The 23,945-nt window shown below is 54.4% G+C and overlaps 1 protein-coding gene across 2 annotated transcripts in view; it reads right to left on the bottom strand.

Moving 5' to 3' along the window:
* The window catches only part of ARHGEF17 (Rho guanine nucleotide exchange factor 17), a 60,520-nt gene that overhangs the window by 5,386 nt on the left and 31,189 nt on the right, over positions 1–23,945 (bottom strand). The window contains exons 2-14 of one of the 2 annotated variants that reach the window (XM_055320392.1): positions 14,227–14,304; positions 8,507–8,689; positions 6,031–6,147; positions 5,746–5,838; positions 5,336–5,512; positions 4,956–5,006; positions 4,601–4,710; positions 4,431–4,516; positions 2,767–2,885; positions 2,152–2,365; positions 1,567–1,640; positions 824–1,023; positions 391–689 (exon numbers count right to left, since the gene is read on the bottom strand). In XM_055320392.1, the coding sequence (XP_055176367.1) occupies positions 391–689; positions 824–1,023; positions 1,567–1,640; positions 2,152–2,365; positions 2,767–2,885; positions 4,431–4,516; positions 4,601–4,710; positions 4,956–5,006; positions 5,336–5,512; positions 5,746–5,838; positions 6,031–6,147; positions 8,507–8,689; positions 14,227–14,304 (1,801 nt within the window). The remainder of the gene's footprint in view (positions 1–390; positions 690–823; positions 1,024–1,566; positions 1,641–2,151; positions 2,366–2,766; positions 2,886–4,430; positions 4,517–4,600; positions 4,711–4,955; positions 5,007–5,335; positions 5,513–5,745; positions 5,839–6,030; positions 6,148–8,506; positions 8,690–14,226; positions 14,305–23,945) is intronic. The other variant, XM_055320393.1, reaches the window with a different exon arrangement.

Below are 23,945 nucleotides of genomic sequence, written 5' to 3'. Positions count from 1 at the left end.
CTCCTGAGAGCCTCCCACTGCTGTTCTCCCTTCCCCGAGGCCTCTGTGGGGCTCAGGCCTAGTTATTCTGCTCGCTGACAGGTCAATGCTACGGGCTCCTACTCCTGACCTGGCCCACTCCAGACCACCACCACATCATGGATGGGGGGTCAACCACCCCACCCCCTACTCCATCTCACCTACTCAACTGGGCTTTCTGACATCTTCAGGATCTGGCCCGACTGGCCCACTACCCGCTGCCCGCCTTGCCCACTGCTCTGTGTGCTGACATCCTGAGACTTGATTCCACGCCTTTGCCTATGCTGGTCCCTCCTCACCCACCAGTACCTATTGGGCTGCCCCTCCTCTGTGTAGTCCATCCTGCCTGACAGCCCCAAGCTGGGCACTCACTGCCAAAGCTGGAGGAGATGGTGGACCGGCTGGCTTGGCTCTGCAGGGTTCCCGAGGGGCTGGGCGAAGACTCATCATCAGAGTCACTGTCAAAGGGCACCAATTCCGGGCGGGGATCCCCTCCGGCGGGGCCTGGTGTCATCTCCAGCCCCGAGCCAGCAATGGAGATGTGCAGGCAGGGCTGGGGCCCAGGCTCTGCCAGTGTCACTGCTTCTTCGTCTGTGGCTTCAACGTCCAGTTCTGGACCGGGGGTCTCCATTGCTGTCTCTGGGGGATTCCTCAGCGAGGCAGGCTGCTCCCTGTGAGACACAGGAGTCGGGAGGAAGGCCGCCAGGACCCAGGGCTCTTCCCACCTCGTCCGCAAGCCCACTAGGCCCCGCGTCACCCACCAGACAAGACTGCCACCACATCGGGGTTAGGGTCAGGGCCTCACCTGTGGCCGCGGCGCTGCAGACCTGGCACTGCGCCAATGCAGAGGATGCGGGCAGAGCAGACGGCAATGCAGGCCTCCACGTCCGGCTCAGCACGCAGGCTCAGCAGGCACACCTGGCCCACGTAGCCATCGCTGTTGCACACCCACACTTCAGGCATGGGCTCGGGGCAGCTACTCTGGGTCGGGGCCGCACAAGAGAACTGCAGAAGGCACCAGTGGACAGGGGAAGATAAATGAGGAACTGCTGGTGGCTCCCCACTGCTCTCCAGGCTGACTCGCAGAATGGACGGGTGTGCATGAATTCCCAATATACATGTACACACACACACACAGCACATGTGACACTCTACAGATCACATGCATATGTGTCCATGTGATGTAGGTATCATCCATTCACACACATATGTGCACCCACACCCACACATATAAACCCTAATGTGACCACATATATGTATGGGTAACAAATGTGAAAAGTGTCCAGATGTATGCAGACTCATAAAAGCACATAACTTAGACATCTCATGTTAATCAGACAACCTTTGTTCACATGCACACATGGGCGTGGCCATACCCACATGTGTGACACGTGTAGTATCCATGTGCATGTGCACAGTTTTACACTCAAAGGCAGAGGGGGTGACTGTAATGTTCAAGACATATACCTGATGTGCACAAAACAAAAAATGTGAACACATGCTGGCTGTGAATACACGTACTCGCGTGACCCAGGCACCCACACGCACCTGCATGCCACTGCGGGTTTTCATGATGGGGATGGCCTTCAGGAATTCAGGGTCTAGACAGTTTTTGCTGGATGCTGTAGCAGAGGAGGACAAGCAGACATACTTAGTTAGCATCCACCTCACCCGTGACCATCTCCTTTCCTCCCCTGCTCTTCAGGGTCTCTCAAGGAAAAAGGAGGTGCCTGTAGGTTATGCCCTGCATGTCCCTGGCCTCAATCCTCCCGGCTGTACAATGCAGGAGGCAGACTCAGAGGTCCCGAAGGATCTTCTAAGCCCTGGACCCTGATGAGTAGCTTTCCAGGGCCTGCTCACACTGTATGTGCTTGGCAGGGGCAGGAAGGGGGGGTCCTGGCATCCTCTCCCACAGTAGCACCCCTGCCCTGAGCTCACTCACCCTATCCACTGAGTCCCCTCCCTGCCAGTGAGGCCCTGGCAGAGTCCCCAGCTTCTCTGTCGGAGTCTCAGTCCACCCTCCCAGCAGCAGGGACCAAAGCACAGGACTCAGGATTTCTGACAGATCACTACATGGTACGGCGCACTGCCTGGAGGTGCTAGAAGGAGGACACCAGCATGGGCCTGGCTTACCCAGCTTCCTCTTGGCCTCATCAAAGGCCTGCTCGAAGCCGAGGCGGGCATCAGGGTGAGGGAACTCAAAGATGAAGGAGTCAGTGCCCTCAGGCCTCGTGGCGCACAGCTCCAGCTTGGTAGGGGGGAAGGACAGTGCATAGCACAGTGCCTGCTTCTCCGACAGGTCCCGGTGCATGGCGGCTGAGAGGTCCCGCAGCGCTTCATCCAGGCTCTGCCGGGAGGAGGACCCAGGCCTTAGGCCCTGACATCTCCCCATAGTCTGCTCCTGCCCTGAGAATGCAAGCGGGGCCCTGCCTCTCCCCTCAGACAGAAAATGGGACTCTGTCTCCCCACTGGAGGAGGTAGGCTGGCCTCCAGCCCACCCCTCACCCCCACCGACACCATGGGCCCTCTCTCCTCCCTCAGCTGGGGACAGAGCTGTGTCTCCACCCTCAGGCCTGGAACACGTCACTTCCCTCAGCTGCAGTGAGGCTGTATTTTCCCCTTGCAGTAAGTGACAGAGGTGAGTGACTTCTTCCTTGGGCAAATGAAAAGGCTATTCTCTCTCCCTCAGAGAGGGTCTGGTGGACCCCACCACCCACATTGCCCCAGCCTCAGGCAGAGGGCACTGACCTGGTGAGGGAAACCAAGGCTCTCGGAGAGCTTGCTCATTTGGCCTAGGGTGGTCAGGTCCTCATCTAGGCGGTTGATAGCTTTCTGGATGTTCTCCCGATTGGTGGCCTGGGATGCCCCTGGTGGGGACAGAGGAAGGCCATTGGTAGATACAGAGGCAGACAAGGTCAGGCTTGGACAGACATTCTTCCCCTCCCTCACAGTCTGCAGTTCAGTGTGGGGAGTGGCCTGACAAGCTGAGAGCTTGTAAACCCTGAGATCCAAGGAACAAAGTGACAGGCAACTTGCAAAGAAACACCAGGCCTGGGAACAGGGGACTGCCTGATGCAGAGCCACTTGGCACAGGGTGCTGGTCCCTTGGAGAACTCCCTGGAAGAGCATAAAGCATAAACAGCAGACAGCTCTACAACTTATGCAGGCTCCAGCTGACACTGGAAGCTGCAGTGGTGCGGCCTCCACAGGGGAGTCAGCCGGGCAGCCAGAGCCTCAGGCGGTCAAATCTGCTGACCAAGGGACTCAATTCCCCCACAAAGGAGGGAGAATGAGCTGATGCTCTGGATTTCTCTAGTCCCATCCCATACCTGACCATAGCCAAGTAGCTGGCCCCATAGGCCAGCTCAACATCCCCACACCCAGCACTGCCTGGCTGGGGGTGTACACCCTGGGCCAGTAACCCACAAATGGGCAGAGTAGACAGCAGTGGAATGTACTAGACAAGCTAAGGCTTGGGTTGTCTCCTACTCCTTCTGAAGGAAACTGTTCCCCCCACAACCCTCACTGCCTGGGCAGCCATGTGTTCTTCCGTATGACCCTGTCTCACTCTCACCATACTTGACTGGACAGGAGTAGACACCTGACCTAAAGGTAATCATTTTATCAACTGGCCTGTGCTCCAGTGAGAAAAGACAAATTAGACCAATAATCAACTTGTATTCCTACATACAGGCCCATGTGAGGCAGGCCTGGTTTTACCCTGGGGGCCACCAGGGAGCCTAGGGACAGAGTCTGGACCTAAACTGCCTGCTGGCCCAGAGGTGCCCACACCACCATTCCAGACCAATCGCCCCACTCAGAAAGGCAAACTTCAGACCCTGGAGTGGCTAGAGAGAAATACCACGATGCAGAACAGGCCATGACGGATCACAGGAGTTGGGGGGAAGGAAGAAGCAAAGAAAGCGGAGTAGTGAAAACAAGCAGACACACAGAAGGAGACACAGACACATGTACACAGCAGGAGGAGCAGCTCTTTGAAACCACCTTAGCTCCTAACAGCCTCAGCCCCAAACAACATGGATCTTTCCAACCAGCCTCGTGCTTGGACTGACTTGAGTGCATCTCTGCTCCCTATGAGCAAAACTGCTGGACCAGAGCAGCATGTTGTGGTCTAACAGGATGCTTATACAGTGGTCAGTGGCAAGCAGCGGGTGTCTGCACCCCTGCACCACCCCAGCCTAGGTTAGGGTCCTGCCGGGTCAGAAGGTGGTCCTGGTGTGGCTCTGTGGTAGGCAAACTGATCCTGCAAGCCACCTCCCCCTCCCTTGTCCTGGATGGGAAAATGAGGCCCCAAAGCGGAAAAGAGGATGGGTAGGCAGCCAGCCTGGTCACAGTTCTTAGAGGAGGGCCCGGATACCCAGAACCCTGGGGTGGGCCCGGGGCAGCCCCACCTTTGATGATGTCCGCATCTTCCAGAGGCAGCTTCCATAGCAGCTTGTACTTGCTGGCTGTGTCAATGACGCTGGCTGCCGTGTACCTGTGGGGAGCCAAGGGGGTGTTGTGGCCAAGGCAAGACAGCTGCTCACCCCTGCCCAAGGCCAGCCCCACCCCAGTCACTCACAGGCTCATGGAGCTGCGCCGCAGGGAGCCCGACTTCCGCTTCAGGGTGGTGCAGACAATGAGATCCGTGAATAGGAAGAGGGACCGGTCCTTCTTGCCACCGACTGCCTTCTGTGGAGCCCGAGGCAGGACTCATGTCCAGAGGCCCACCCTCCTGCCCACCGTGCCCAAGGGGAGAGCCAGGCCCAGAGAGGGGTGAGGGCTCTCCCCCAGATGCCCAGAGGCAGAGTTGGGACTCCACCTGGGACTCCTGTTGTGGGGAAGAGCAGGGAGGCCCAAGGGCAGCAGGTGTAAGCAGAAATGTGAACAAAGTGGGGTGATGGGAACAGGTGGGTAGACAATGGGACACTTCTTACCACTTCAATGACCATCTCCTGCCTTAGGAACCGCCGCAGAGGGGCTTGGAGCTGTGGGGCAGGACAGATAAAACATCTTGAAGCCCAATTATTAATCCCACCTCCTCCCCAGACCCTGGCGACCCCTCGGCCCCACCCCATGGGCGAGGCCAATAGAAGCAACACCCCATCTATCCTCCTAATAGTGTGCTTGTCAGGTGGTGGGACATGTGGCCAGACACAGACAGGGAAGAGGACATGGATATGGCCAGAGATGGGTGGGGATGCTGGCAGACATGGATGTGAACACACTGAAGACACGACTGTGGATGTGGTCGTGACTGTGATTCCAAGTGACCACAGATGCAAACACAGCCATGGGTGGAGTGGGGGGCACTCACATCCTCCATGCCCTCGATGTGAGCCTCAATTTCCTGCAGCACACGGGCATGTCGCTCTGCCTCCTCAGCACTCCGCACACCCTTGTTGATGCGTTCAGCCACCTGTTTGATGTTCCGCTGAGCATCCAGCAGGAGTGGGTGGTCTGGGTGGTCCTCAGGTGTGTGCTTCAGGAGGTCCTGGGTTAGGAATGGGGACAAGACCTCTGCTTTGCTGCCCCTTCCAGGCCCTGGGTGCCCACACTGACTGCTGGAACAGGAGTGACTATAGGTGGACTGCAGAGAGAATTTCTTTTCCAACCCAACCCCCGAAGACTCTGATATCAGGCCCAACCAGGTAGGGGCCTCCCAGCCCGCTGCATCCTCACATGCCTCCTGGCTTTGCCCCCTTGCCCACCCAACCCCATGCCCACCTTCACCAGAAGTTCATAGCGTGGGATCCGCTGCACAGGCTTGATCATGAGGTCAGACAGCGCCTGCTTCTCCTTGTTCTCACGCATGCTTTGCTGAAACCAGAAACAAGGTGGACAGGCACCCGTGTGAGGAATGTCATGGAAAGAAGGGAATGTCCAGGGGCAAACCCCAAGCTAGTCCCTCCAGCCCAGCCTGGGAGCTCTTGCCACCCCACTCCCCCCCGCCCAGCCAAAATTGGCCCACGGTGAGGGTCATGGTCATCCCCCTGAGCTAGCACACCATACCTCCAAGAACTTGAGAAAGGCGGGCCTTGCCTCCTTAGCCACACGCACGGCATCCTTTGCATTGAGAAAGTTATCAATGTAGGCAGAATAGATGTTGACCAGGACGTCCTTGGAGAACTGTGGATGAAGAGGCAGGTTGGGGATCTTCAAGGTGTCCCTTACTCCACCTCATCCTGTCCTGGTTTCCAGTGACTCACAAGCCAATAGCCTTTCCCTCCAACTGGACATGATATGGTCTCTAAGGGATCGAGCATGTGCTCCTGTCGTGTATACATGTGGTATGTGTGACCATGTGAGTAGGTGTGTGCATGGGTGCACACACATCCACATATATTACCTATGGTTTGTGTATACACAGACATATGCCTAGATGTGTCCTGTGGACAGGCTCTCCCATTTCCAGCTGGGTATTTCCATTCCTTGGTCTCCAACCCCGCTAAATCCAGCCAGGCAGGTCTCTCTCCTCACTGTCCTCTGAGAGATACTCATTCCAGTCACTTGGCCTTTGCTCATGTAATTCCACCAGAATGCCCTTAGACATCAAATCTCACCTACTCTCAGGGCTAAGCTCCACCTGTGCCTCCTCCAGAAAGCACTCCCTGCCCTGACTAGGGCTCTTCCTGGAACCACACCTGGCCTCTGGCCTCTGGCCTCCCTTGATCCCCCCAGGACAGATCTCCTCTCTGCAAGATAGGTACGAGATACAGACACCCACCCTGTCCAGTAAAATCTTGCTCTGTGGGGGCACACAGCTGGTGGCTAACCCCTGATGGCCAGCAGACAGCTGGGCTAAATGTGAAAGGCCCTGGCTAGGAGTTGGGACACCCTGGTTCCTGTCTTGGCTGTAACATGGACGGGTTAGGTGACCTGTGGTGGTTTTTGTTTCTGGCCCCTCTGGACCAACAAGCGTCTCTGTCTCAAAGGCACTAACTGTCCTCCTCCCCAGGCCTGGGGTGTGCTGCAGGGCAGAGGCTGCAGCAATTTGAAGAGGAAGACAGCCCTTACCCCCCAGCCCACCCTGCGGTAGAGCATTCTTTGTTGTGCCTTCCCTGGGGTCGGGGCTTCTGCTCCAGTCAGACCACGATCAGCATCAAAGTCCAGACAGGGGATAAGCCTGGTGACACTAAGGGTGGTGATGGCCTGGAGATGTCAGCACTCAACCGGGGTCCCATCAAGATTCTTGTCACATCAGTTCTAGGTCAGCAGGCACCTTCTAAAATCTTCTTAGGCCCAAGGCCCACCCCCATCATCACAAACACATGAAAAGACATCCACATCTCACAAAAATAGATAAGGTTTTTGTTTTTTGGTTTTTTTTTTTTTTTTGCTAGTACAATTTTTGGAAGGAGTTTTATAATTTTGCTTTTGAAATTATTTGGCTCTGAGTAACCATTTAGTTTGTATTCGCCTATGATTTATCAGTCATCACCATGCATTCTTGGGAATTCTGGCCAAATGACAAAATGTCACTTAAGTTTTTTCAAATGTAATTAAGTTCATATAAATGAATACTAAGTTTAACAATTAAAGAAAATGGTATGCTACGTTTTTTACAGCCATTTAGTTAAACGTTTAATAGTTTTGCTTTTACAGTTCTTTTTGAATTTTGAAGCCAATGCCTTTTCTAATTTCCCATTCACTACTGTAGGATCCTGAAGAGCTCACAGGCGGGGGTCTGCTTGTGGTGAAAGGGGGCAAAGAGTAGGGCAGAGTGTGGGCACTGGAGCCGCATTTCCTGGAGTTGAACCCTCTATCACTCACTAACCATGATTTTAATCTGGTTACTTTCTCTCTATGCTACAGACCCATCCACTTTAAATATAGAGATGTAACTTAACTGCACCTTTCTCCTAGACTTGTGGATATATATAATGTATTTAGAATGATGGCTAAGTACCAAATAGTCAGCTATCTTATTAAAATGCTGGATGGAGGGGTGCCTGGGAGGCTCAGTCAGTTAAGGGTCTGCCTTCTGCTCAGGTCATGATCCCGGGGTCCTGGGATTGAGCCTTGCATTGGGCTCCCTGCTCAGTGGGGAGTCTGATTCTTCCTCTCCCTGTGCCTTCTCCCCCCTGCTCATGCTCTCTCTCAAATAAATAAAATATTTAAAATGCCAGATGGAGATAAGGGCTAGTCAAGGTGAGGGCTGAGGTCAGTATCAGCACCAGCTCAAGGTCAGGACTAGTGTCAAGTGCCAGTGACCAGAGTTGGGTCCAGGATCGGGGTCAGTGTCTGGTTGGGATTGGGGTCCATGCCAGCTCCAGCCAACTCTGGGGTTTGGCAGTGTTCAGGTTCAGGTCAACCCAAGGGCTGGAGTTAGTGCCAGTGTTTGCTCAAGTTCTAGGGTTGGATTCGGGACTAGAGGCAGCGTCCAGGTGGAGTGGGTGTGGGTGAGGGGTCCTCAGTAGGAGCCATCCCCTTCCAGGAGGCACCCCAGTTTGTGGGGGCTGTGGCAGTAGGCAGCTGGGCCACTCACCGACTGGACAAGCAGGTCTCCCACCTTCTGCTGGGCATGCCAGGTCTGCACACAGTGCCGCACCTGCTCTAGGAATTGTTCATGATGCTCCAGGAGCTCAGGGATCTGGTCGAAGATTTCGTCCACCAGCGACGGGTCGCACAGCAAGGAGTTCTCTGGCTGCTTCAGTGGCTGCATGTAGCCCTGGGGGACCCACAGGGTCAGTGTGGGTACCCTCAGAGGGATGGACCCCAACCTACTGGCACAGGTGCACACAAAATCACCTGGGCCTGTAACTCAGTGGCTGTGCCTCCCGGATCTCCCGCATGAAACTCCAAGCTCTAGGAGGGAGATGGAAGACCTATCCCTACACCCCTCGCTGTGCAGCCCAGGGCCTAGCCCAAGATGGGGGTTCAGGAAAGGTTTGTTAGATGCATGAACAAGCAGAGCTTGGAGTGAGGAAAGCAAGAAGATTGGGCTCCTGGGAGACCCACACACACAAACTTAGCAAACATTTTATTGAGCACTCACTCTGTTCAGCAGTGAACAAGGAAGACCAAACTCCCTGCCCTAGTAGAGCTTACAGTCTGGTAGGAAGAAACACACAAATACAGAAAGAAACAAAAATAAGCCACATTTCATCAAATCTTTAAGAAAAAAACTGCTGCCAGGACACCCAGGTGGCTCAGCAGTTGAGCATCTGCCTTCGGCTCAGGGTGTGATCCTGGAGTCCCGGAATCGAGTCCCACACCAGGCTCCCTGCATGGAGCTTGCTTCTCCCTCTGCCTAATCTCTGCCTTTCTCTCTCTGTGTCTCTCATGAATAAATAAATAAAATCTTAAAAAGAAAAAGAAAAAGAAAAAAAATGCTGCCAATTCAGTTATTATTATATGCCATCAGTTATAGGATGAACCTGGATTTCAGAGCTGTTAAATTGCGAAGGAGGTATCTTAGAAGCAGTTACACATGGAGAGTTAAAAGATGAGAAATGCTGTAGGGAAAACAGAGCAAGGAGGGGCATGGGAGGCCTTCAGTGCCACTATCTGAGCACTGTTTTCAGTTTTCAGATCTACTGGTCAGTCTGATTAAAACTGTTCTTTTTCACCTCAAATCTGCATTCACCTCTGTTTCCTGAGAATGGAGAGAACCTGCTTAGCAGCAGGCGGGCTCACAGAGCGGTCGCCCACTACTGGCTTTAACTGTAACTACAAGCCCAAGAACTGGTATTTGAAAAAGTAATGCAACATTGGGGTAAAATTTAAATTAAACATATTTTAAAATTGGCGTATTTTATAAAGCAGCCTCAAGAAAGTGAAGCTCAACAGAATCCTCTTGCCCAGTTGGGGATTCTTAAAAGGCCACGAGGGTGACGGTGAGGAGACAGGCAGGGAGCCTCCTCTTTTACTGCATCTAGGCTAAGGCCTTCTCTGTGCGGGGTGAGGCGGGGCGGGGGGTGCTCTCCCACAGAGAGGAGCTAAACTGCACCACACACAGAAGCAGGCCCACAGTGGGAGGAAAGAATGAGCTGAGAACCCGATATGGAACTTCCTAGGAGCCAACACCTGCACCCACTCACCACATACTTGCTGAGCAACTACTGAGTGCCTCACCTTCTAAGCTCCTGGCAGACACAAGTCCCCTGTGCGTGTGGAGCTGACACTTCAGTGCAGGGAGGCAGAAAATAAGCACCGTAAATAATGACATTATCACACAAGTATTAGAAGGCAGTAAATACTGTGGGAAGAAAGACAAGGTCAGGAGTGCTAGAAGAAGGGTGCTGGGTCAGGGAAGAGGGAGGTTGTTAGCTGGGAATTCAGGGGTCGAAGAAAGACTCAAAGGGTGAGGGGGACACTGAGGAAAGGTGTAGCCTTAGGATGTGGGTTCAAATCCCATCACCTCTGGCTGTTAACCTTGTTATTTATTTATTTATTCTATTTCTTCATTTTAAACTCCTGGCCTACACCTGAAACTACTGTAACGTCGTGTGTCAACTATACCTCAATTTAAAAAAAGAGAAAGAAACTCCTGGCCAGCAGGAACAATATCAATTGATGCGGGGGGGCAGTGGTCACTGCGAGAGAACACTAGGGCTGTGGAGTCCAGTCTCAGCTTGAATACCACCTTTGCTCGGGCAGTGTAGACTAGCTGATGAGAGGGAGCACCAGAGAGTCACAATGACAGGGATTCAACCCAAAGTGTGGCATTTCCTGGCTCTGTGACCTTGAACAGAGGCTTTACGCCTCCATGTCTCAGGTTCATCATCTGTAAAATGAGGGTGACAATGAGACTTATATGATGTAACTTTATGTAAAGTGCACATAGTCAGCACTCAATAAATGTCAGCACTTAGTATTATCACTTGTATTCCCCCAGAATCCTTATGCTCAAACCTGATCCCCAACGTGTTGGCATTTGGAGACAGGGCCTTTGGGCCATGTGTGTAGGGCCCTCATGAATGGGATTTCTGCCTTTATAAAGTAGCCCTGCCTACTGTGAAAGTCGGGGTGAGATGGCAAGGTCTGGGTCAGATGTGGAAAAACCCTGGAGTCAGGATGCACATGCGGGCCTGGGGCCTGGGACAGAGAATGTGGATCCGAGCTGACGTGGGGCCTGGCAGGCACAGTGGAGGACGAATTTACTCAAGCCATCTAGGCTGAGTGAGAGCAAAGAATAGAAGGTAGAGCTCTGGAAACATCCAGAGTGTTCATTCGTTTACTTCACAAATCTGCCCCGAGCATCTTCTGGGAGCAGACTGCATTCTCTGTGAAGGTTCAGCAGTGAGCATGAGTGATGAGATCCTGTGTCCTGGACTACAATACCACTTAAAAGTTTGACCCTGGGCAGTTTCTTTAACCTCTCTGAGCCTTCATCTCCTCATCTGAAGAGGGAGTTAGAACATCTACCTCACAACCTTAATGCAAGGATTAGATGTGATTTTATACACATGCATGCAGATCTGCCAGGCAGGATGCTAAATGATACGTGCGTCTCTCTTGTAATCTGCACTCGAGGTAGGTACTCTTATTATTCCCAGTCTGCAGACAAGGAAGCTGAAGCAGAGACTGGTTATGTAACTCGCTCCAGGTGACATGGCCGCTCAAGACGTAGTGCCAAGTTTGAACACTGGTGGTCAGGCTTGGACCTTGGTCCTTCTGGCTGCCTTGTGTGACAGTCCTTGGGGTCAGCTGACACTCTCTTGCTCATCTCCACCCCTTGCCACCAACACTGTCAACCTGGCCTCCTGAGAACTGTTCTCCCTTAGCTCTTCCACATGCAGGTCCTGCAAGCCTCCGCACCTGCAGCCCTGAACTGGCCAGGAGATTTGAAGGTAGAGAGACACGCCCAGGTCCTGCCAGCCTCCTATACGTGAGCAAGTTGTGAGCAGCCTCATTACCTGTTCATCTTCACGATGGGACATGGGTACGATTCATCACATTTTACACACAGAAACAGAAACACCGAGACTCAGAGAAGAGGAGTAGGCTAGCATCACCCAGCAGGGAGGCAAGTGACTCAAACCTTGGACAGCCCCGACCCCAATGCCTTCCACTCCCACCTAGGGGATGACAAAGGACCCCACGCACTGGCAGACCCCCACATAACCACTGCCGCCTGGCAGCCAGGGGCATCTCTTAAAGATGGCATTCTAGTCATGTCCCTTCTATGCCTTCCTTGTGCTTTCAACAGAGGCCAGCACCTAAGGCAGCAGCCACCTTGGCCACCCCTCCAGGGCTAACTGCTTCATGTTTCCTCCCACCTCCCGGCCTTTGTTCCTACTGCACCCCCAGCCAGAACCATTCCCTGCTGGGCTCTCCCCCTGCCTAATTCCTACCCATCCTCCAGGTCAGCTAAACATCCCAACCTCAGAGAAACTCTCCCTGGCCTGTGACCCCAGGGCAGGCCCCCCATCCTGTGTTCTCATCTTTCTGTGCCCTTACTTTTAATACATAAAAGCAGTGTATTTCCTGTGTGGCAAAATATACATCATAAAATTTGCCATTTTAATCATTTTTAAGCATACTGTTCAGCAGACTTACATTAAATACATTCATGTTGTTGTGGAACCGACAACACCATCCATCTCCAGAACCTTCTCAGCTTCCCAAACCATTAAACACTAACTCCCCCTTCCCTTCCCCCAGCCCCTGGCAACCATGGTTCTACTTTTCTGCTTCTGTGAATTTGGCTACCCCAGGTACCTCGTGGGAGTGCAATCATACAGTATTTGTCCTTTTGTGACTAGCTTATTTCATTTAGCATAATGTCCTCGAGGTTCATCCATGTTGTGGCATGGGTCAGAATTTCTTCCCTTTGCTGGCTGAACGAGTCAGGTGTTACAGGTACACTCTCCATGCACTCTTGTACCCTATCTGTCCACACATATGGTCTGTCTGGCTGGTTACTGTCAGTGTCTGCCATAAACTATGGGCTCCAGGACACAGGATCTCATCACTCATGCTCACTGCTGAACCTTCACAGAGAATGCAGTCTGCTCCCAGAAGATGCTCGGGGCAGATTTGTGAAGTAAACGAATGAACACTCTGGATGTTTCCAGAGCTCTACCTTCTATTCTTTGCTCTCACTCAGCCTAGATGGCTTGAGTAAATCCGTCCTCCACTGTGCCTGCCAGGCCCCACATCAGCTTGGACCCACATTCTCTGTCCTAGGCCCCAGGCCCGCATGTGCATCCTGACTCCAGGGTTTTTCCACATCTGACCCAGACCTTGCCATCTCACCCCAACTTTCACAGTAGGCGGGGCTCCTACTGTGCTTCCGGTCACCCAGACCAGGAGTCCGGGACTCAACCCACAGCCGACCTGGCCTGACCAGTTCGCTTCCTAAATACCTGTCCCTACTCCCCTCCCCGGTGCTTCTGCCCTCACTGGCCTTTGACCATCTTGTCTGCTGCCCACTTTCCCCCCAGTCAGACAGACTTTGTAAAGCATGAATCACATGACATGCTGCCCCTGCTCAAAGCCCTTCACAGACTCTTCAGGGCCCCTGGCAGGGTCCAAACCTTCTTGCTGGTATTTGAGACCCCTACCACATGGCTCCTTACCACATGGCTCCTGCTGGCTCCCCCAGCATCCCCATAGGACCAACCCTTTGTGCTCTGTGCTGCCTCTCCTTACTGGACTTTGCACATGCTGTTCCTGCTGCTGAGAAGACAGATGGGGTGGGAGCCAGCACCTCCTCCAGGGAAAATCCCTGACCCCATTCCTCATAGGTGCCCCCTCAATGTTTTGAGAGTGACCACATACTCAACTATGTCCACCACAGGACTATGAGGTCCTGTGGCAGTGGCTCGTCTCTCTTCTCATTCTTGTGCTTCCTATACCCGGCACAGGGCCTGGCACACAGCAGGGGCTCAACATTTTATTTTATTCAACAAATATTTTCCCAGTCAATGAGTAAGATGGAAGGAGGGGGACAGCGGGCGGGGGCACAGATCTAAGCTCAGGCACAAGGCTGCTAGGGGAGGTGGCAGGACAGTAAAAGGAGGGAGTGCCTGCCCTGGGGTAGCCTATCTGGCCTTAAGTCCCCTCTATGTTCTCTCCTGCCCTGGAGGGGGCTTCCTCCTCTGGGGTAGTCATATGATGGGGCACTCTCCATGGGTGGTGATGTATCCCATCTCTCCTCTCTAGTCTCAATCCACAAAATGGGTTTGTTCCCACATGTCTGACAGCCTCCTAGACTCAGAATGGCTGCTCTCGGGGGCCTGGTCCAGCCTCGAACCTCACCTGCATCAAGGTACGCAGCGACTCCACATACGACTGCTCTGTGTCCAGCAGGGTCATGGTCACGTGTTTCCGCATGTCCTTGGGGGACAGAAGGCAGAGGGTGAGCAGTGCCTTGTTCCCCTCAGACCCCGCCACCTACAGTCATATGGACCCAGAGAGCCCATCCACACCCAATCCCTGGCCTTCGAGGCCTGTACTCCCACCCTCCAGGGCTGCTGGCTGTTACCTCAAAGCACCACAGACCTCCACTCTGCCAGATGCTTACTCACATGCTCCCTGTGCAGGGAGCACCCTCCCCCTACATCTGAAATGCCCTCCATTCCAGAGTGTGCCCCTTACTCCTCCACCACCGCCCCATGGCTGCTGGCAGACCTGAGGATCTCCTGTTTACTCCGTGGTTACCCACTGGGCTCCTGAAAAGGACTCAATCAATAACCTCTCACATTTGCAAAGGAAGATGCCTCCAGCCCAGCCCTCCCACCCCCCCCACCCCGCCCCACCCCAGCTGCCAACTGTGAAAACCCCTCCTTCAGGCTCAGAGCTATGGGGTCAGACCCTACCAGACTGGGCTGCACACCACCCCTGAGAGTGGAAACTGTGACCTCCCACCACAGATGACGATAGGGTGGCTCAGAAAGGTGAAGTTAGTGCCAAAGGTCACACAGCAGGTGGGGGCAGGTTTCACCCATTCTCAGACAAGGCTGGATCCCAGTTCCCCCAGTAAAGAAGGTTAATTGAGCCCTACTCCACACCAAGCACTGTTCTAAGCATATATTATTTCATCCTTCTGACCATGCTGTGAGGTAGACATTCTTCTTCTTCCCATTTTAAGGATGGGAAAAGGACACCCAGGAACTAATGCCTCCATTCTTTTTTTTTTTTTTAATTTTTAATTTTTTATTTATTTATGATAGTCACACACACAGAGAGAGAGAGAGAGAGAGGCAGAGACATAGGCAGAGGGAGAAGCAGGCTCCATGCACTGGGAGCCTGATGTGGGATTCGATCCCGGGTCTCCAGGATCGCGCCCTGGGCCAAAGGCAGGCGCCAAACCGCTGCGCCACCCAGGGATCCCTAATGCCTCCATTCTATGAATCTGACGGTCTGCAGTATAGAGTCCCTGAGGGGTCACCCAGACTCTGCACCCACACCTCCAGGGATAGGGTGTACACCCCTTACAGGGCAGCCCCATTCCATGGGAAGGCTTTGCTAGAAGCCAGCCACAGGATGCCTTCTCTGTGTTTGACTCCCTGAGACTCAGTTTACCTACTTCCCCTTGCCACTAGTTCCTATGCCTCTGGCCCACTCATCCAGGAAGCCTTCGCCAGATGGCACCAGCTGCAACAAGCTCCCTTCCGGGTGAGGGATTCCACTCTGGGTATCCTCTAAGTCCTTGTAGAGGTCCTGAACAAGGCCTCCTCAGAGTCCAGATCTCTGGGGCTTATTCTCCCCTCTCCACTCTTCTTCCCAGGCCTCAGCTTGGCCGGGGCACTTGTCTGGACCTTGTCTCAGGCTCCAGCCATCAAGGCCTGCTGATCGAGTGTCTGTTCTTTGCATGTGGCAATGGAAGTGTGGGTGTCCATGTCTGCGGCATCCTGCCTGTCCCTATCCCTGGAGGCCTTCAGGGGAGGGACTCAACCAGTGGAGCTGAGCTGCCTTGGTCACCTCGGTGCCCAGGGTCAATGTCTGCTGAGCAGATAGGAGTCCAAGGCCTGTTCAGCTTGCCTGATCCAACTCTTGCTCACCCCTCTGCTCACAGTATGCTCACCTCCCTGTGATCCCTTTCCTCTGATTCAGGGACTTGGGGCTAGGTCTGTCCCCAAACCTGTCAACAGTGAGACACACTCATGAAAGTAAGCTCCTGTGCTAGGAACTCAGGGGTGGAGGGGGTGCGAATGACTTTCCCTTGAGGGAGGGGAGGAGACTAGCTTTGCCCCACTCCCACCAGCTGTGTTTCCTGATAAGTGAGAAGACACTGGGCTCTGCCTCAGAGCCCCAGCTACAGTCAGATCAGCTATCCTCAGTGATTCAAAGGCCTTTAAAACAGCAGGGCAGCTTCCATTAGGAGGGAACACCAGTTGGGCCGACCCTAGGATGGAGAGTTTGGGAGAGTACCAAGGGCCAGAAGGGCCTCCCAAGGAAAGGCCCAGATGCCCAATCCTCCCCTTGTCCTCCAGGGTCCTCTAAGCACAGATATGGCCTCATTTCTGCCTCACAATCACAGCTCTATGATGATGGTATCATTATCTCCATTTTACAGATGAAGTGGTCAAGTCCAAGAGGTGACTTTGACTTGCCCAAGGTCACACAGCCAGAAACCGGCAGAGTGGGGACCAAGTATCTTTATTTTTTTTTAAAGATTTATTTGAGAGAGAGAAAGACAGAGGATGAGCAAGGATGGGAGCAGGGGGAGTGGCAGAGTGAGAGGGCGAGAGAGAATCTCAAGTAGACTTCCCACTGAGCACAGTCTGATGTGGGGATCAAGCTCACAACCCTGAGATCATGACCAGAGCTGAAACCAAGAGTCAGACGCAACAGATTGCGCCACCCAGGTGCCCCAACCCCAGTCTCTTTAGCCACCTCATGCTGAGTCTTAGGACCCAAGCATCCAGAGTTCTTGCCCAGACTAACCATCCAGCCATGGGCCACACGGTCCCCGGCTATGCCCCTTCCTAGCCGTGTGAGCTGGGGTAGTCACCTAACTGCCCTAGGGTTCTACATTCTCCTCTATGAAATGGAATGAATTATGCAGCCCTCCCAGTACTGTGAAAGCAGGGAGCTGGGAAGCAGGGTAACTCTCTACTCACGCTGGATCTTCAATGTCCATTCTTACTCTAACTCAGCAAAACGGTTCATCTATATCCATCTCCCTGCTTGGACAGGGAGCTCCCTGAGAGTAGAACCAGGCCGGGCTCAGCCCTGGGCGGCACAAACCCCCTCCCCACTCCACTGCCTGGACCTGGCCCTGCCAGGCCCAGTGGTGAGGGTCATGGGCAGGGAGGCCTTCTGAGGGAGGCAGGGCTGGGGCTGGGGCTGAGCCTGGCGGCCCAGCGGGCTGGGGTAACTCACACAGGGAGGCTGACGCTGCAACACCCGCCTTTCCCAGCCTCCTCTGGCTTGAAAGCACAGTGTGCTGTCACTCAGCTGTCAGGTAGAGGCATGGAAAATAAGGCCAGCTCCCTGTCACTGCATGGAGTGCCCTTCTGCACGTGCCCAGACACGGGTGTGAGTGCATGTGGGGGTGGGGGAGCGAGGGGGAGCAAGGGGAAGCAGGAGCCGGGCAATGCAGCTGTCAGGCAGATCAGCAGGCCCACCTGTTCTGGGCGGGACAGCCCTGTAGGCCTAGCCTCCCCCAGGGAGCCTGTCACCTCTCAACAGCCCCATCCCCAGACCTCTACTACAGGGGGCACTGAAGTGGGAGAGGGATGGGGCCTGAGGGCATACAGCAGGAAGACAGAGGGCGGCCTCTCCTACGAGTATGATTGGACATCATGACCCAAAGCTTAAGACCCTATGTACACAGCATGAAGACAGAGACACATGCACACAGAAGAAGCTGTGGAGGCCAGACACCCCGCAAAGAGACCAAAAAGAAATGCAGCCAAGTCACTTAGCTGAGAACCAGGGCCTTCAGCCCAGAGATGTAAGGTGGTGGGGAGAAGCACACATTCCACAGCACGGGGGGAAAAAGACAGAACCAGAGCCCCAGGAGCCCAGGAGAGCAGGACAATCAGAGTCCCGGCCCACAGAAACATACAAAGGCATGGATACAGCCCCTGGAAACCTCCCCCTCCTCTTCCCCCAGAAGGGAAGAGCACAGAGCCAGGAATGGGGACGCCACCATTGCCACCACAGCACGAGACCTCCAAGGCCCAGCGGGTCCAGTGGCGTGGAGAGAATGGCAAGGGGGGGAGCAAATAAGCCAGTGCCATGGTCCCATCCCCCCAGCACATACATACACCTGCGGACTGCCGCAGGCCTGCCAGAGAAAGGCTGATAAAACCTCCCCTTCCTGAGCCGGTGAACCCAGGATTCCTCAGGAGACAGCCTCTGCCTGCACGCTGACCCGTATCACGCACTACTACGTATCACCAGGCCTTGCCAAGGCTCAGTCTCAGGGTACCGGCCCCCCAGGGTACTTGCCAGCCCTTCTCCCTGCCCCCATCACCAGTCTCTGAGCCCCCAGGCCCATCGCTAGGCCGAGTTGCTGGTCCTGCATCCCAGCATCTACCCACGCCTCCCCAGGCCCGCGTCCGCTGGGTTCTGGGTCTTGGCCCCGGCTCCCTGGCTGTGTCTCCCCCTCCCGTACCTGGGCGTCCCCAGGTTCCTCAGCGTCAGCACCGCTGCTCCCGGCGGGCTCCCCGGAGGCGGTGGCCGGGCCCAGGTCGCGCATGTCTTCCAGCGCGATGGTGAACTGGGCCAGGGTCTTCACCATCTGAAGCATGCGGCCGGGCCGCCGCCAGGGCGGGGGTGCCGGGGCGGCGGGGCACGGCGGGCCCCTCTCTCCCACCGTCGCTCCCTCCCTGGGGCTCAGCGGGGCCGCGGCGGCGGGCGCGGGGTCCGTTCCAGCGTCGGTCCGACCGCGAGGGCCCGGGCGGCGGCGCTGTTGCCTCCTCCGCTCGGCGAGTGCGCGGGGCGAGCCGGGCGCGCAGGGCGCCGCCGGGCGGGGGAGGGGAGCAGAGACGAGTCCCCGCCCCGCCCCGCGCCTCGCCGCCGGGTCCCCCCTCCGCGCGGAGGGCGGCCAGACCTCGCCCCCGCCCCCGCCCCCGCCGCGCCCCACGCAGCGGCTTCCCCTGCGGACTCATCCCCCTCTGAGGACAGAAGTCGGCGCACACCCGTGGACAAAGGCAAGTACGCCGGGAGGCATGACCTTTTGTCCACACCTGCGCCCACGCAGGCACACACAGGGGCACGCACGGATCTACACAGGACAGGCCCAGATACAGGGAAACCTGCCCCCTGGCCTTGATTTGTATATATGTGTGCGTGAGGGCCAAGTGCACACACATGGATGTAGCCCAGACAGACCTGAACCCTGACACACAGGACGCCGATCCAGTGCTTCAAAGTGGCACAGGCTCCCGTGTTCACACGACTATAACCGGGCACAAACAGGCACACATATTTAGGGATGAGAATACGAGTTCTCCCGACCCGGGACAGAGCATTAGGGCCTGAGAGAGGAGAGGGCCCTCCCCGAGTCCTGCCTACTCCCAGCCCACCCAGTTGACCTGTGCCCTATACTTGAGACAGTCCTAGTGGATTCCAGTCCTATCCCTCTCCACCCCACCCCCCACCATGGGGAGGGGCTCAGGCATTTGCAACCCCACCACCATCACCAGATGATACTCCAGAATGTTTCCAAGCATGATCCCCAGGAGCTGGTCCTCAAATCGCAGGTGACGCCAGAACTCACTTAATCAGGAGTGGGGGCAGGGTAAGCTTTGTTTTTGTACCAGCTCCCCTCCCACCAGAGGGTCGTGATGCACCCTGCAGCTGACTGGGGAGCCCTCTGTGCTGGCTGGCTTTGTGCTTCTTTAGTGTACCGAGGGCGGAACTCCCGATGCTTTCCCGCAAACCTATTTTCCCCTGGTTTTCTTGCACAGTGGAAACCTTCTGACCCATTCCCCAAGCCAGTCCCTGCCATCCCCTGCCGGCCCCAACCACTTGTTTTAACTCTTTAGAAGCAGACCAGACTCTCTCCTAGCTCAGGGCCCTTGCCTTTTCCCTCTCCTTGCAGTGTTTTTGCTTTCCCTTTAAGACTAATTTTGGTGCAAATGTCACCTCCTCAGGGAAGCCCTCCCTGATCCTCAGATCAGGCCAGGTGCACCTGCTCTGTGCTCTCAAAGATCTTAGTTTTTCTTAACCAGATATCATAGTTTGTAATTACACATTTGAACAATTGCTAGATTGATGGCCATCTCCTCCCAGGAGACTGTAGGTTCCCTGAGGGCAAGGTCCATGGCCCTTTGTAAACCTCAGCACTCTGCACATAGGTGTTGGCTGATAAAACTTCAATAACTCTTCCCCTTCTCTTCTCCCCACACACTGAGCAGTCATCATGGGGAGGCAAATCTTGTAATTCCCTGCTCACGAACCTCCCCTGGCAGCCCCGTGGCACGGGATCAACCCCTCCTACTGGCCCTTGCAGCCTTCTGTGTTCTGCTCACCCTGCTACCTTCTCCTGTTCAGCCCTCAGCCAGGTGAATCGATACCCCACAGTCCCATCCAAGGGAATTAATTATTCCTTACCCTCTCCTGAGAAGGCAGGACAGGAGCCCAGTAGCACTAGAGGAGGCTAAACGTCCAACACTAAAATGTCCAACACTAAAATTTCAACTTCCCAACAGACAATCCCAGGGTGGTCAACAATGAAAACAGGCATTGAATTCCAAGAAAGTAGCAAGACAAAACAGCTGTGACCCCCACCTGGCAGCGGCTCCCAGAGCAGTGAGGCCCGCACTCACTGGGGAGTGGGGGGTGGGGAGGATGGGGGGAGTGGGCAGGGCCTGACGCCTGATAGGTGCTTGCTGAGTTTGTGCTGCCCTAAACAATTGGTGAGCCCATCTGTCTCTCCTGTGTCCCAACAGGGCCTGGCCTAGAGTAACTCCTGAGCCAGCTCGTTGAATAAAAATGAATGAAACCATGAGTATGTGCTGATCCCTCTGTGACAGTGGTTGTGACAGTGGTTCTCAAAGTGCAGGCCCTGTGTACCCGTAGGGAATGTGTTAGAAATGCACATTCTTACCTCCCCCCCCACACACACACTACCTTACAGACCTGAAACTCTGGGTGGGGCCTAGCAATCTGTCTACTGGCAGTCTTCAAGGCCTAGAGCCTGCCTGGCCACAGCATCCCATCCCTTCTGTCCCTGGGAGGCAGAATAAGGGCTCCCCAGGAAGGCCCCAAGCCCTCCTCTACCTTTAGTTTGAACCAAGAATCAGTGAGTCCATCTGCCTCTTATCCTCCCAGTGGGATAGATTATGGACTTCCCTAGGGGAATTGGTGTGGGGCCTCCACCTCCTCCTCCTCTCAGGGCTGGGCATGTTGGGGGAGGGTTTGGAAAAGCCAGAACAGTTTGCTGAGTGATGATTTAAGCATAGAGAATGGACACACCCGTGGACAAATCTAAATAGCCAGGTCCCAAAGATAATCCCACACTCGCACAAGGGCTGTGGTTTGAACGCCCCACCTCTGCCCCATTGCTTGATCACTGTCACTACTTAACTCACATTTGGTTTTTCTCTCAGCACCTCCTCCCCCATCTGACTCTCTCTCTCCTGCAGTATGACCTGGGGCCTCATTTCCTCTGAGCACTTGCGAGGCCATGCCTAGTGCTAGGGCTTGTTAGTAAGGTGGATCTATTCCCTCACTCATTTCAGCAGGACCAGGCCCTGCACAGATGAATCCACTCTGGCTGGCATCCAGGAACTCCCAAGCAATATACAGGGCCCTGCAGAAGGAGTCAACTCTGCCTGGGGGGTCAGGGGTATTCAGGGAGGGCTTCCTGGAGGAGGCAGAGTTTGAACAACATCCTGAGGTCAAGAAATCCAGAGGCACCTGGGTGCCCAGATGGCAGAGTTCACTGGAGTTGCCCTGGAGAAGGGGGCAGGGCTTGGTGCTAAGGCACTGCTTGCTGCTGCTGCTGCTGCTTCATTAAAGATGGCTAATTACATCCAAGCCCGTTGTCATGGCAACTGGGGAGCTGGTGGGGTGGGGAAATGAGAGGAAGCTGAGAGAAGGAGCAGGAGCACACAGCTGCTGAATCAGGGTGTCCAGGGATCACCCCCACAACAGCAAGGCATAGGAGCCCCTGAAGGGGAGGTCAGCTTGGATGGGGGGGTTGGGGACACCATGTATACCACGGAGCACCCCTATGTAGGTCTGTTTTTTTTGTTGCTTGGCTGAACTGAACTCCCTTTTTAAGCACTGATGTCTTCTTTCCTTTTGGGTATCTACAGTTGTCTGGAGTGGGTCTGGCTCAGAATAGTTTTTATAAGTGTATGAGGTGGCTGGTAAGGGCCCTCCTCTCCATATTCCACACCCCACCACAACACATATACCACCCTCATCCCACCAAGCAGCTCCCTCCTCCTTAGGGGAAGAGGAGAGGCAGGGAGGGGAACAGGGCTTTGCTCCACAAAGCCACCACCCCACTGTAGGAGAAGCAGAGTGGGTATGCCAGTTGGGTGGAACCATGCTTCTGCCGGTCTTGGGGAACACCTAACTCTCCCTGTCTAGCCCTGTCAGCTGACAGCTCCCCATTTCTCAAGCCTACTATCTTGTTTACCTGCCTCTGGAAAAGCCTCTCACTATGAGCCCCACCAAGATCTCCTACAAGACTTCTTGCCCACTTGGGGCCACTTGGTCCTGCAGCTAGTGCGGACCAACTGATGCCCAGTGATGAGAAAGGACAGACAGAAGGGTAACGAATAAGGGCTGACCAGGATGAGACAATGACAGGTGAGTAAATAAATGGATGAGTGAGCAGAACGATGTATCCGTAACAAATCAACACATGGATGGATGTGCATACACGTGGTTGGGGATGAGTAATTAATGGAGTTTTTATTTTCTTCATTTGTTGATTAGCTCAGCAAATATTTACTGAATACCTATCAGGTATCAAACACTGTGATGGGGATATAAAGGTAAGAAAAGAGGGCTGTGCCTTGCTGGGCACCACAGTCTAAATGGGAAGACAGGAATTAAAAAAGAAATGACAAAATGAAACAAACAAAGAAATGACAAACAACAAAAAAGAAATGACAAAGACAGTTCAGGTTCTGGGCAGTGGGTCTCACCGAGCTCCTGTGGGGAGGGGAGAGGTCTCCAGCCTTTCATATCTGCACAGCTCTGTGTAAGTATCCGCCACAGAGGGTCTGGCCCCCAGAGCTGCCCAAACCAGACCGGGACCACCATAATCTTAGAATCCTCACCATCACTAATGCTGTTTGAGTTCTTTCCAAGGTGTCAAGCCTCCCACCCATTGCTTTCCAAGCTCTGGCTCCTTTAATCCCCACAGTAACCCTACATCAAGGGCTCTGTTATTGTTTCTTTTTTTCTTTTTTTTTTTTAAGATTTATTTATTTATTTATTCATGAGAGACACACAGAGAGAGAGGCAGAGACACAGGCAGAGAGAGGCAGGCTCCATGCAGGGAGCCCGATGCAGGACTTGATCCCAGGTCCCCAGGATCACGCCCTGGGCTGAAGGTGGCACTAAGCCACTGGGACACCAGGGCTGCCCCTCTGTTATTGTTTCTCCTCCATTTTACAAACAAGGAAACTGAGGCTCAGGGCAGTCAACTAACTGATAAGGGGTGAAGCTGAGGCGGTTGCCTGCAGGGCCCACCTCCTCTGAGGGGAGAGCCCCGCTCCACCTCCTCTCTGTAGTCTCATGCACTCAGCTTGGCCTCCCCCTGCCTCCCTGGTGCACTGGTTGTCCGAATTGCCTTTTCCCAGCCTTTCTCATTGCTACCGAGATAATGACATAAAGAGGTTGTCCTGACCCAGGGTGGCTTTGGTGGAAAACAAAATGCCGTCCACAGGCAATGCTGGGATCAAGGAGAACCCTCTTCCCCCAGGGAACCAAGCCCTGGCCAGTGGCCCAGAAGGACTGTCTTCCTGACCTCACCGGCACCACCGGCATGGAGTTAGTCCCTAGCCTGATGGGCTGTGCACGTCATTGATGGTGCTGCCACCCCCCAGGGGCTTCAG

Source organism: Nyctereutes procyonoides, unplaced genomic scaffold (genome assembly GCF_905146905.1).
Source record: "Nyctereutes procyonoides isolate TBG_1078 unplaced genomic scaffold, NYPRO_anot_genome, whole genome shotgun sequence".
NCBI lineage: Eukaryota > Metazoa > Chordata > Mammalia > Carnivora > Canidae > Nyctereutes > Nyctereutes procyonoides.
This window is presented reverse-complemented; position numbering and strand designations above follow the sequence as displayed.